The sequence below is a fragment of the Penicillium macrosclerotiorum genome, assembly GCF_028827735.1.
Source record: "Penicillium macrosclerotiorum strain IBT 26536 chromosome Unknown utg000007l_segment0_segment0, whole genome shotgun sequence".
Taxonomy (NCBI): Eukaryota; Fungi; Ascomycota; class Eurotiomycetes; order Eurotiales; family Aspergillaceae; genus Penicillium; species Penicillium macrosclerotiorum.
In genome coordinates, this window is record NW_026643086.1 from 2,150,978 (window position 1) to 2,163,001 (window position 12,024).

The 12,024-nt window shown below is 53.0% G+C and overlaps 2 protein-coding genes across 2 annotated transcripts; both read right to left on the reverse strand.

Moving 5' to 3' along the window:
* Positions 1 to 4,526: 4,526 nt before the first annotated feature.
* N7462_007599 (pyridoxal phosphate-dependent aminotransferase) lies at positions 4,527 to 6,299 on the reverse strand (the record flags this gene model as incomplete). The annotated part of the gene is made up of 4 exons (XM_057079317.1): positions 4,527 to 5,128; positions 5,227 to 5,512; positions 5,635 to 6,110; positions 6,215 to 6,299. The coding sequence occupies 4 exons, from the start codon at positions 6,297 to 6,299 to the stop codon at positions 4,527 to 4,529; spliced, it is 1,449 nt and encodes a 482-aa protein (XP_056931987.1).
* Positions 6,300 to 7,742: 1,443 nt separating this feature from the next.
* On the reverse strand, positions 7,743 to 10,750 carry N7462_007600 (Rho family guanine nucleotide exchange factor CDC24; the record flags this gene model as incomplete). The annotated part of the gene is made up of 5 exons (XM_057079318.1): positions 7,743 to 8,538; positions 8,649 to 9,105; positions 9,168 to 9,354; positions 9,449 to 9,697; positions 9,773 to 10,750. The coding sequence occupies 5 exons, from the start codon at positions 10,748 to 10,750 to the stop codon at positions 7,743 to 7,745; spliced, it is 2,667 nt and encodes an 888-aa protein (XP_056931988.1).
* Positions 10,751 to 12,024: the final 1,274 nt, after the last annotated feature.

Genomic DNA, 12,024 nt, shown 5'->3' on the forward strand with positions numbered 1-12,024 from the left:
GAACAGGCTACCATGCATAGGCCAAGAGGTTGAGCGAGCAGTTTGGGTTTGCTTTGCCTCGTCCAGGATCCAAGGCAGCTTGTCGTCACACAGCAGGTTGTCCCCCCTTCCGTCTCCTTCCCCTCCGCTGATTTAGAAGCTTTGCATGGTACCGATATGCAGCACGCATGGCACTAGGCCAGAAAGCTCCGAGAGCCCCGGAGGAGCGAACGGAGGAGCAGGAGGCCTCGTACGTAAGGGAGGGCAGATCAGAAAAGCGAGAGCGAGAAGCAAGATGAGAAGCAGAGAAAGAGGAAAAGGGAACCGCGGACGCATCGACGATCTGTCGAATGATGGACCTCGGAAAAGGATGCATGCTCAAACAGCCCGTTCAAGCTCCATCTCCTCGTTATGGAGCATGGACCAATCCCAAGCTTGCGATTCCCGAAGGAGCTTGGGCCGCCGTCAACGGAGAGCTAGAACGACAGGAGACGGGTGACGGGACACGGGGTAGAAGGAAGCAGACAGGAGACAGGACCAGAATTTGGTCAGCACGTTCAACAAGGGGAAAAAAAAAAAAAAGGATCATTAGGCGGATTGCGGGTCAGAGAGTTTTCAAATGGAGAGGGAACGAGTCTGGATGCTGGATTGCTGGATTTAGGGGGTGCGCAGTCGTCTCGTTGCGCCGTACCTGGTACTTGATACTCCCGTACGGAGTACCGTATTGCCCGACTGGTATGGCACGATACAGGTATCCACCGGTATCCCCGTATCCTCTCAGTACGGTACTCACAGGACGGGCGCCCGCTGGTAATGAGTAATATGAGTAACGGGTAATGGGTCACGGGCCAAAGTGCGGGTCGGCCGCCATTCCCGGTTCCTGGGAATGATGAAGATTGCTGAATGTCATTGTCCCTGGATCCACGCTACGGGGATCTTCATTGGGTCAGAACCCCAAGCACAGCGCGAGTCGACTACAGCTCTGCCTGGCCACGACGATGTCCGCCATCCCAACATACCCCCCTCCCGACCTGCTTTTCCGATCGATATCCCCCTCCTGACCTCCTCCGCTCTATTTGAGATCGGGCGACGGGTATCGTCCCGACTACCGGAAAATTGAATACAACCTCGATCCACGGAGTCACCCAACCACACCAGAATGCGCAAGAACCCCAGGGGGCCAGAGGAACGTTGTCTCCGCCTGATCCGGAATGACAGAGAGAAGCGAATCCACTCGCTGAGTTTCACCCCCTAGCAAGAAGATCTCGGTGGAGCATCGAGTTTCAGAGGAGAGAGGGGAGAGAGGAAGAGCACTTGGAAACTGTAAATTGAAGCGGAGAGGAGAGGTAAAGGGGAGAGGGCCGCATCTTGCCTCTTGCCCCCAGAGTTCCGCAGTGCAGAGTTCCCAAAAGTACCAGCCTGAGAGAAAGAGTGGAAAATGAAGTGGTACAACATATGCTGGCGTCTGCGACATCTGTCATAGTCCTGATCTGGTCGGCGGTCGGCGCACACCCCCCGAAGGCTGGAAACAAGCTTTTGTGGGATGGGGCCAGTTGGACAGGCGGATTACGGTGGCTGCACAGGACGCCCACGTACAGAGTACGCAGTACGCAGTACGGAGTACGGAGTACGGAGTTACGGGTATGCCCGTATCCAAGAAGTCCAGTAAGTCCCAGAGGTCCCAGGAGTCCATACTGAAATGAAGACTCCGCCCAGAATCTCTGGCTCGGCCTGATCGGCGGAATAGCTGTCCCTGGGATTCCCCTTGGACGCGTCTCTCCGTCCTCAGATGTTCAGAGACGTCTCCACAGGGCAAATGGTGGCACTTTGTGCAGCAATCTCAGGAAAATCGAATCTCCCAAACCTGGTCATACAGCAGTGGGCGTCACATCGTTGCCGGAAGAGGCAGGCCAGGTCTCAATACGAGCGATCAACGCCGATTGGTGCCGAGCCGACGGAGGTTGCGCTGGTGTCTCGCGGCTCAGCCCGAAGCCAAACTCTCTCGGCAACGCAGACCCTCTTCAACCAGTCTCGGGCCAGCCAGAGAAGCCGGTCGTGCCAGGACGAATGAAAAAGCCAACGTAGTCAGGAAAAACACTATCAATCGATTTATCATCAAGAAATTTCAAATCGAATTGAATCATAAAATGAGGAAGGAAGAAATAGGCAGAAGTGGGGGGGGGGGGGAATAAAAAATAAAAATAAAAAGAACCAGAGATCGACTCGGAGAGTTTGAGGGGTCCCGTATACTTCCCGGGTTGCGGCTCTGGCTCTGATCATCTGAACCGTTCCATGAACAGGCCTCTCCTCCTGTCTCCCACATGGCAAACCGCTCTTTTCCATCGTTAGCATAATTGTGGTTTTTGTGATTGGTTCTAGAGAGAGTTGACTGGATGATTATCACTGAAACCGATGAATGTCCCTCGTCAGCGACACCAACATACGACTCGCACCCCGGACAATCTGTCACTCTTCTGGGTCGTCGATACATACTACATACTAGATAAGGAGTCTGAGATACTCTCTGTGGTACACTGTACACTCAGTTGTGGATAGTAACCTGGGACTCTACGTAGCTCGACTTCATCCTCCGTACACCTGAATCAAGTGTGAGATAGTGATGCTGCTGGCCACTACTAGCATCCTCCTCCTCCTCCTCCTCCTCCTCCTCCTCCTCCTCTTCTTCTTCTTCTTTTCTTCCTCCTCCTCCCATGCTCCGCTTCAAAAAAGCAACAAAGCAACAGCACCGGCATCCCAAGCCATCAATCAAGGGACGAAAGGACCGCTACGCGTCCCAGTCGACCGGCCTCCTCAACTGTTGAGGACGCCGAAAAGGTGGGGCACCACGCGGACATTGGGGTTGTCCGATCGATCGCTCGGCAGAAGCGTCCACAGATTGGTCTCAGGTAGGTGAGAAGACGAGGAGGGGGGAGGAGCCAAGAGAACAGGAAAGGAGAAATTCCATGGTAATGAGATGGTTCAACACTCGATCCCAATATGCCAGAGCCAATCCCCGTCGTCCATGATCCAACTAGTCAGCTAGTCAGCTAGTCGAGCTAGTCTCAACCAACTCCGCCTGGGCTCCATTTCTCCTCCACGCAAGGACCATCGACCAATTACCCTTCTAGGCAAGAGAAGGACCGCTGAGCCCCGTTTTTGTCCTCTTTGGGAGGAGCACCGTTGGCGCGCGATACTGCTGGGTTGGGTCATTTGGGTCTGGTTCTGGCGGAGACAGGGGGGGGGGGGGGTGAACCTACGTGAGTTTTCGCGTACCGTCGCCAACCCACTTGGCGCGTCCCGAGCTAAAGGGCCCACCTGGGGAAACCTAAACCAGTTTCGGTAAATCTAGACGAATTCATGACTGGTTGGGGCGTGATTGGCCGGCCGTTCGAGTGGAAGTTTTGCCTGTTGCGCGTTAGCTGCCAATCTCCCGGGGTCGATTTCGGCGACCTGATAGCGTGGGAGAGACGAAGGATCCATGGGGATTCATTCGGTGATTTGGCGTGGGGCATGATACTTACCGGCAGAGGAGAGAGAGAGAAGAGGGGCATACAGACTATACAGACTATACAGACTATACAGACTATACAGACTATACAGACTATACAGACTATACAGACCGGAATTTGGTATGGTATTGCGAGGTCTTCCGTGGTATGGAGCCTGTAATTTCATCAAAGCTCAAAAGCTGGGGTTCGAGATACAGGGGGGCTTGTAAGAGATAGATTGGGAAATGGGATGGTGAGAGATTGAGACAGCAACCTGTGCGAGACGGGTTCTTTCGGGGTGAGACGGGAATGGACTTCAAGTTTGTTCCTTTTTTTTGAATGATTTCCATTTCATTGGATTGGATTTTTCTGTTGATTTGTCCGGAGAATATGCAGTCGGAACATGCACTGATGGAAGCGGACGCGGGAGCGTGTGAGAAGAGCAGGGCGGGCAATGTACCAGGGACAAGGATGTACAGAAAATATCCAAAGTATAGAGCAGCTTTCGTCTTAACAGAAAATGTCCACAATGCATCGTGTATCATATGATTCTCACACAATGAGGCCCCCCGAGATCTCTGTCCTGGCCCTACCTCAACCCGGGGTTCTCTCTATATACTTCTCTACCTATATACCTCTATATGCCACAAACTTGCCCTCTTTAAATCATCTACAGTATTCATCCAGAAAAGGGATGGCCATGCGAGCCCGATATCCAAGCTAACTACAAGTCAGAACAGACTCAAAGTAAATCTTACTTGAAAAGGCACCCGAACAGTCTCCATGTGAACCATTACAGCAGGAGTTCTATGTTATCCTTCGGTTCTCGTGCTACTTACTACTCCGGACTGATACAGTCCTCGAAAAGCATCGATAAAAATGTTCATCGAATACGTGGTGCCTCATTGAACTGCGAAAACAAAAGGACTTCATCAAGCACAGCCAAATTCAAGACCCGCAAGGTCCAGCTCTCGATACATATCAACAAAAAGAAGAATTCACAGAACTCCCACGTCATCACTATCATCACGATGGAAAATCGTCACTCGTTCCAGAGGTCTAATCATCCTGAATAGCAACCTCATCCTCCCACTTCTTTTGTCCCATCTCGCGCGCCCGCTTGATCACCCGCTCGATACCATCCAGTCCCATCTTCAGCACGTCCATCTTCGGTCCATAACTCAGACGTACGAAGTGGTGGCACGGGCTATCGAACAGATCTCGGCGCTTGGCCGGGTTCAAGTCGAAGAAGATGCCCGGCACAACAATGACCTTCTCGGTCAGCAGCGCGTTGAAGAAGTTCAGCCCGTCCGAGATGTTGGCCTCCGCTGGCAGCGGCGGGTCCAGGCTGGTCAGGTCCAACCAGATGTAGAAGGTGGCCTGCGGCACGTCCTGCACGCGGAACCCGATCTCCGCCAGACGCTGCAGCACGAAGTCACGCTTCTCGCGGAAGTGTACCTGCAGCGCCTTCATCTCCGAGCGCACCAGCGACGGCTCCAGCATCGGGATCGCGGCTTCTTGGAACGGCACATTCGCACCGCCATCGAGATAAGAGCCGGCGGAGCCCAGCGCGTCGACGAACTCTTTCGGTCCGACGACCCAGGCGATACGCCAGCCCGGCAGGCGGAAGCGCTTGGTCAGGCCGTCGATCAAAAGCACGTCTGGACAAGGCGGGGAGAGTTAGTAAGTGGTGCCCAGCATTTTGCAGAGGGGGTCGGGGGAAGAGGGCTTTTAGGGGAAGGACGAGCGCGGAACGCACCATCTTGGTTGACGTCGACGACGTGCGCCGCACCGCTAATGGTGCTGCCGTCGCAGTCAGTGGTGTAGTTGTAGCCGCCGTAGAACTCGTCCAGAATCAGGGTGGCGCGGTCCCGGCAAATATCCTGGATCTCAGCCAGCTCCTCATGCTGCACGAAGTGACCGGTGGGGTTGCGAGGGTTCGAGGTCAGCAGCACCTGGGTGCCACGCGCAATTTCCTCGGCGATCTTGTTGGGGGAGATGTGATAGTGGTCTTCCTGGGAGAGCGGAATGGGGATGGGAGCAATCTACATGGTGCGCCGGAGGACGGGCACGGTTAGCGACGCCAGATTTCCATCCAGGACTTGTTATCTCCCTGGCAGACCGCAGAAGGGCCTCCCGCTCAGGAGAGACAGCTTGGGACACTTACGTTCTTGAACAGCGTGAGCATCTCCGAGTACGCGGAGTAATCGGGGATGGGGAAAGACAGGTACGAGTTGCCCAGGATAGCCGCGATTCGAATCAGACCGGCACGTCCACCGGGGACGATGCAGACATTCTCCCAGGTATACTGGCTCTCCTTCCCTTGGCGATAGTGCTCGTTGTACAGACGCGCGACGGCCGCACGTAGGGGCTTGATACCGGCGGTCGGGCCGTATTCCCGCGCCGCGGACGTGATGGGGATCGACGTTGGACGGGGGAAGCTCCCCTCAATCTCATCGTCAGCCTCGGGGGCACCCTGGCCTAGATTGGCCCAGGCAGAGGGGTCTTCGGCGTAGCCATGCTCGGTGGCTCGCTCGGTACACCAGACAACACCGGTCGAAGCACGAGAGGCGTCAAGGCCGGCGTGGGGTCGGTGGCCTTCGTGGGCGGTCCGGAACTGGCGATGAGTCTCCGATCGTAGCTCTGCAGGAAGGTCGGGCCGTTAGTCCGGAAGCCGCCTGGAGGGCAGGGGAATTCTGGTTGGGGCGAGAGAAGGAAAGAGAGAGAGAGAGAATCTCATTACGAACCGTTGTCGGAGAGCCCCTTGCCGATGGAGAAGCGGCGTTCGCTGGAGGGGCGCAAGATACTGACGCGGCGGCCGGAAAATGACATGCTTGGCGCTTAGGTGAGTATGCAAGATCAACGAGATAAACTGATAAACTGGAGATCAATCAATCTTCCCTGGGTAGAATCAGTTCAAATTGTCCAAGGCAGAAAATGTGAGGGACAAGGTCAAAATACGGTGAGCAAATGGTGAGCAAGGGAGGAGAAGAGAGGGGCCGCCTGGAAGTATCTTTCCAATAAAATCCACGGGCCACGATTCGACCAAACCACCGAGACGGACAACGCGGCAACGTGGGCAACTTAGGCAACGACTGGATCTCGGTACCTCTTCGGGCACTGGGCAAGGCCGGTTTTCGATCCTCCCGCCCTTGTCGGCATCTGTTCACCATTGCGGCGACCTCCAAGCTCTTCACCGCTACGGTGAACGATGCTTTGGTTTGTCGCGGGGCAACGTCAATCAGAGAGCTTACATCGAGAATCAGAAACGAAAGATCGACGAAGGATCCAAATGCCTGGTTCAACGAGCACCAGAGGCTCTTAAGGGTCGGGCAAAGTCAGGTCAACGTGTATACATCTATAGTTTCACTTGCTATACTTTAGTTTCTATACTTCTATTTTCGGCCCTGCCAAGACCCCAAGGCGCGACCCGAATGTCCCGAGACCCCGGCATCCCGATCGGCGAAAAAATAGCCCCCAGGTCACAGTGGCAAGGAGAAGCAAAGAGAGACGGGGATATTCAGAGATACGGTGATCGAGAGAGGAAATGGAAGAATGAGAAATGGAGGGGAAACATAATATGGTAGATTTCCAAAGGCGCCGGAACCCTGTCCGCATGCAGGCTTCCTCAAAATACGCAATCCAAACAATCAAGTATGCATACATCATGTGTAAGGTGCTTCATACGTTCGTGGACATTCGAAGAATATGGTCAATAGATAGCAGTCGTCACTCGCTTCCATCACAGAAAGGAAACCCGAGGAGGAGAACGGGACGTGGGGAAGAGGGGGGAAGTGGGAAAGGGGGAATGAAGATGATGAAATGATGAGGAGAAAGGTTCAAGGGGAAGGATGTTCGCAAAAAAAAAAAAAAAAAAAAAGACTCTTCGTGCCTCCCGCGACGCCGTTCCTGCCGCGATCAGTCTTGGTATGCATATGCCCTCGTAAGGACGCCATGACCCCAGCGATATGAGAACCACATGATATGGCCAGGGTGAAGGGTAATAACAAAGACAAAAGGGGGAACAGAAACACCCTTTCCCAGAAGCGATTGTCCAGCAGACCCAAACCAATCCAGTTGGGATGGCAAAATAGGGTGGGAGAGGCGCAAAAACAATGCGAGAAAGATGCAGAACGGGGATGGCAAAAGACCAGTCTAATAGAGCCTCGCCAATGGAAGAGACAAGGTGGAGCAGATATGATTCACAAGGCACGAGGAGAGAGAAGACATGTATGGGCGAGAAAGGGCAGTAAAAAGAAATTCTCCTGCTCTCATCTAATCAACTACCTGGCAATAGAGCTGGATCTCACCAACCGCGCCCTTGGCAAGCGCATCTCGATTTTGCTCACGCCACTCCATGAAAGCCAGCTGGACGGCCTCATCGCTGTCGATTGTAACAAAATCGCCGTCTTCGTCACGATACCGAAGACGAACGGTCTTGTTGCCAATAGACCGGTTGGTAAACCGGGCCAATTTAGCATCCACACGGTCGGTCAACGAACGGAACAAAATGTTGGTTGCAATCACGAGAGTGACGTAGTTGTCGTCGAAGTTGACCTTCGCCTTGAGTTGAGTCGGCATGAATGGATCTCCCTCGGGCTCATGGGTCAGAGGAGACGTCGCTTGATCAGAGACCTGACCTGAGGTGCGATTGTCATTGTACTCGGGCTCGGTGAAATGAGTGGGATGAACGTGATGGGGTTGGGAGCGGATGGGAAGCTGGCTGTTGGTAGGAGAGTTGTTCTGACTGCGGTTGACGGGTGCCTTCATGTTGGCCATATGTGCGGGGATTGGCGGCACGGGAACATTATCCACGGTCTGCATCGTATGCACTCCCATATAACGCCGAGAATCAGGTGGGGCATTATTATGATGGTGAATGTCAGGACTACTGGCCGAACGCATTCGTTGAGCGGTGCCATTAGACGAAGGTGCTTGGGATCCAGTGAGGGGAGGAAGAGACGGTCTCTGGGCACCTCGACCGTTGGGCTGCGGGGGAAGTATCCCGTTGGGGTACTTCCATCTCTTGAAGTCCCGCGGGACAGTGCGGGAGCAGTATAGCGGTTCGATTCTTCATTCCAAACACTTGATGCTGTGGTAGAATTCGTATTTTGGCGTCCGAAGGAAAAGCCAGATTGGGAGCTGGACCTCGTTGAAGGAGTTTCTGTTGGTGAAAAGTACGAATTCATATTCCGGTCACCAGGAGACATAGCCGCACCAGGGAATTGGGTATGAACTGAGAGGGCCGGGTCACCAACAGCGAAGCGTGGGCGGCCGTTGGCGTGAGGAACAGATCCAGTGCTACCCCCAGTGGCGGAGCGGGTCCGCAGGCTGGTGCTGGACGCGTTCCGGCTCATAGGGAATTCTGAGTAGTAGTTTCCATTACTATCTCTGGCAGGATCATCGACATCGTACTCTTGCTGGTATGGATTGGGTATGTTGGCCATACCCTCCATGTAGGTGAATTCGCTATCCGAAGTGCCGGTATGTCGAAGAGTGCGTCGCTCTGCTTGAATCGTACGTTGGGTATCAATTTCTTGGTACCAACTCCGCATGGTGTCCTCGTTCTGGTACCGAATAATAAAGTTGTCGACTACCCCAGGGTCTCCCTTCCAGAAAATTTGAATGCGATAAAAGCCTGTAGGTGGTATCATCAGAACGGCAACTTTACAACTTCCAATGGTATCGGAAAAGACATACCAGGCTTCTGAAGACGAACAATATCCGTGACATTTGCCATATAGATCCGACCCTTCAGCTGAAGACGAGGCTTCCCTTTCGCTGTGACAGCCGGCTTGTCCTTATTCATTATGAGCTTGGTTTTCTGTTTGTTTGGGTTGATGTCTTTGCAGCACAGCAGAATGCGCTCAAAGAGGTAGATGTGGTACTAAAATTGAGCCATGTCAGCGGATGGTACATCTTCAAGACTCCTCGCAGAGAAATAGAGGGAGACAGAATACTCAAGTAATGCTGATACATACCTCTCTCTCATTGTCCTTGCCACTGTCTCCCTTGACCACTGCGAAGGTGCCAAAGCGAAGTAGCTCTCCAAAGGATTCCATCTTCAGCGATTTCCAGTCATCTACTCGTTCGGACAAGTCCACCACAGCCGCAGCCAGGTGCTCTTTATGAATCGCCTCGTTCGCCGAGTCAAGTACATTCTGGATAGTATCAATCGCATGAGTGATATCGGCTTGGAGCTGGGGATCTTCGAGTTGCTTGCGCAATTCCTGGAAACAGAAAGTGGACAATGGTTAAATAAAGGCTCGGGTATGTGCTACTATAGATTTCGTGATATAGCTTACCGACAGCATCAAAGGGTATCGAGTCAATCGTTGGAAAGGTTTGACAAAGAATCCATTCAATGTTTTAGGTTGAGCAACCATTTGTTGGAGATCCACGTGGCGCGGAGCAACCCTGATCTTATCCCATTCCTGCAAACACACCTCATCGCAGCGCATCTGGTTGGCAATAAATGGTTCGTACTGTCGGAAGGGTTCCTCGTGCGAGGCGAAGAGATTGCCCCAGTTTTGCATCTCTTCAGGTAAGGCATAGTGTTGTTCCATCCGAATCAGGAATCTTTGAGCAAAATCTAGCAGGTTGTTGAGATTCAGGAAAATTTGATGGCTCGCATCACCTGTCAGAGCACCAGTCTCCTCTAACTCTTTCTTCAGGGCCTGAAGATTTTGCAAATGATGAACATAATCGCGCTCGGTTTCCAAAAGCTCTTTCAAGATGTGCTCACGCTTGGTGAGCTTCACCGCTCCCTGGGCACCAGGCGGGGCGTTTGTGACTTCAGATGGACGCTTCAGATGTCCTTGCATCTCCAAAATATCCACCACGCGATTGACCATCTTGATCACTTTAATGAAGCCCGTCGTGCTTTCACCATACAGATCTGTGATCAGGAAACAGTCTTGCTGAGGAAAAGCGAGTTCTTGCAGACATGCCTGCAGAAACTTGAAGGTTGCAGCTTTCGGACGCTTGGCTTCTGGGACTTTGACGGGGTCAACGATCAACTCCTCCTCGGGTTCTGAGGCATTATAAATGCTTAGCAGCGGATAACCGTTTCGCAGACAGCTCCACAACGACGAGACCGGATCGGTGTTGCCCCGCACCCGATCCTCTTCATCCATCTCCTGCATATAAGGTTCGAAGCTGGGGACTTCGGAAAGTCGGCGCTTCAGGTTGACACAGCTTTGATAAATCGACTCACCACCCCGCCGGTTGATAATATTATCCTCGGCGACCGGTATGCCGCTCATCATGGCGGAGTCGATCATTTTCGTGTGCCTCGACCGAAATTATGAGTCAGGCCAGCCGGGCTCAGTTCAAATCCGCACAGCAGACCCGAAGGGAGTATCGGAGTAAATATGATCGCAGGGCGCAACAATCGAGGCAGTAGGGAGTCGATCATGAGATTCCCCGCGACAAAGTTGATTGAATGAACGGCAGGCCTACACGGACCTGGAGCGAAGTCCGATCGCAATCGAAAACCTGCGGGCGCGACGGTTGTTACCTCTGGTCTGGTCGCAACCAGTTGCGGAATGAAGTATATGCTTGCGGGAGGTCTTTCCCTCTTGAAGCTCGAGACACGAGGAAGGGTGTATATAATATATATTCAACAGCGCGGAGTATCAAAATCGCGCCGCCACCTTTCCTCCGAAGGCAAATAGAGCTGTGAAGAATCGTCGACACCGGTAGCTAACGTAACCCAGTCTATGGGGGACACGAGTGATCGGACAAGAAGACGCTGCGGCCGGGCAGACGTGCCGAAACACACAAGCAAGAGCGGTTCGGACCCCCTTAGGTTGGTCGGGAAGGACTGAGCCCGTCACTAGGACTGGGTGTGCGACCGGGCGTCCGAGCGAAGGGGCGAGGGACTGGGAAGAGTCAACTGCCGGGGAGAAGAGAGACGAGCTGATACTCGCGACAGATGGAAGGTCGAGCAAGATGAGAAAAAGGGATGATGGAGGCGGAGGAAGAAAGGAGAGGGTGAGCCGAAGGAGAGGGCTGTTCAGTTACCCTTTGTGGTTTAGCGCGTGTTCCATCGGGCGGTGGGATGTGGGGAGGGGCACGAGTCCGGCTCCATCTACCTGAGACGCGGCTTCGAGGTCGATTAGGCCTGACTATACATGTTCTGGGGCGCAAGAGAAGAGAATGTGACAGGGCGGAGCTTTAGAAAAGTCACGATAGGTATCAGCAAAGGACAGAGAAGGTTGGGTGGAGAGACTCGAGGCGGGAGAACAATTGACCGTTCAACTATATATACAAGCAATACCGTTCAACATAAAAAATGCAGGCATACATTCATGGTATATGCCAATTTGACAGAGAGAGAAATATCTTCTTCACATACTATTCCACAAATACGAAGGATATACAGCTTCATTACGAGCGGTCTTTGGATCGTGTTGGGCCTTCCCAATAATAACGAACTAAAAATGTCTTTGCGTTGGGTACCATCGCTAGTTCCGCTTGCACGATACTAGGTGGTGTCCAATGCCTCGGTACCTAGCGGTCAAGCAATAAGAGACTATGGCTCGGAACAAGGAAA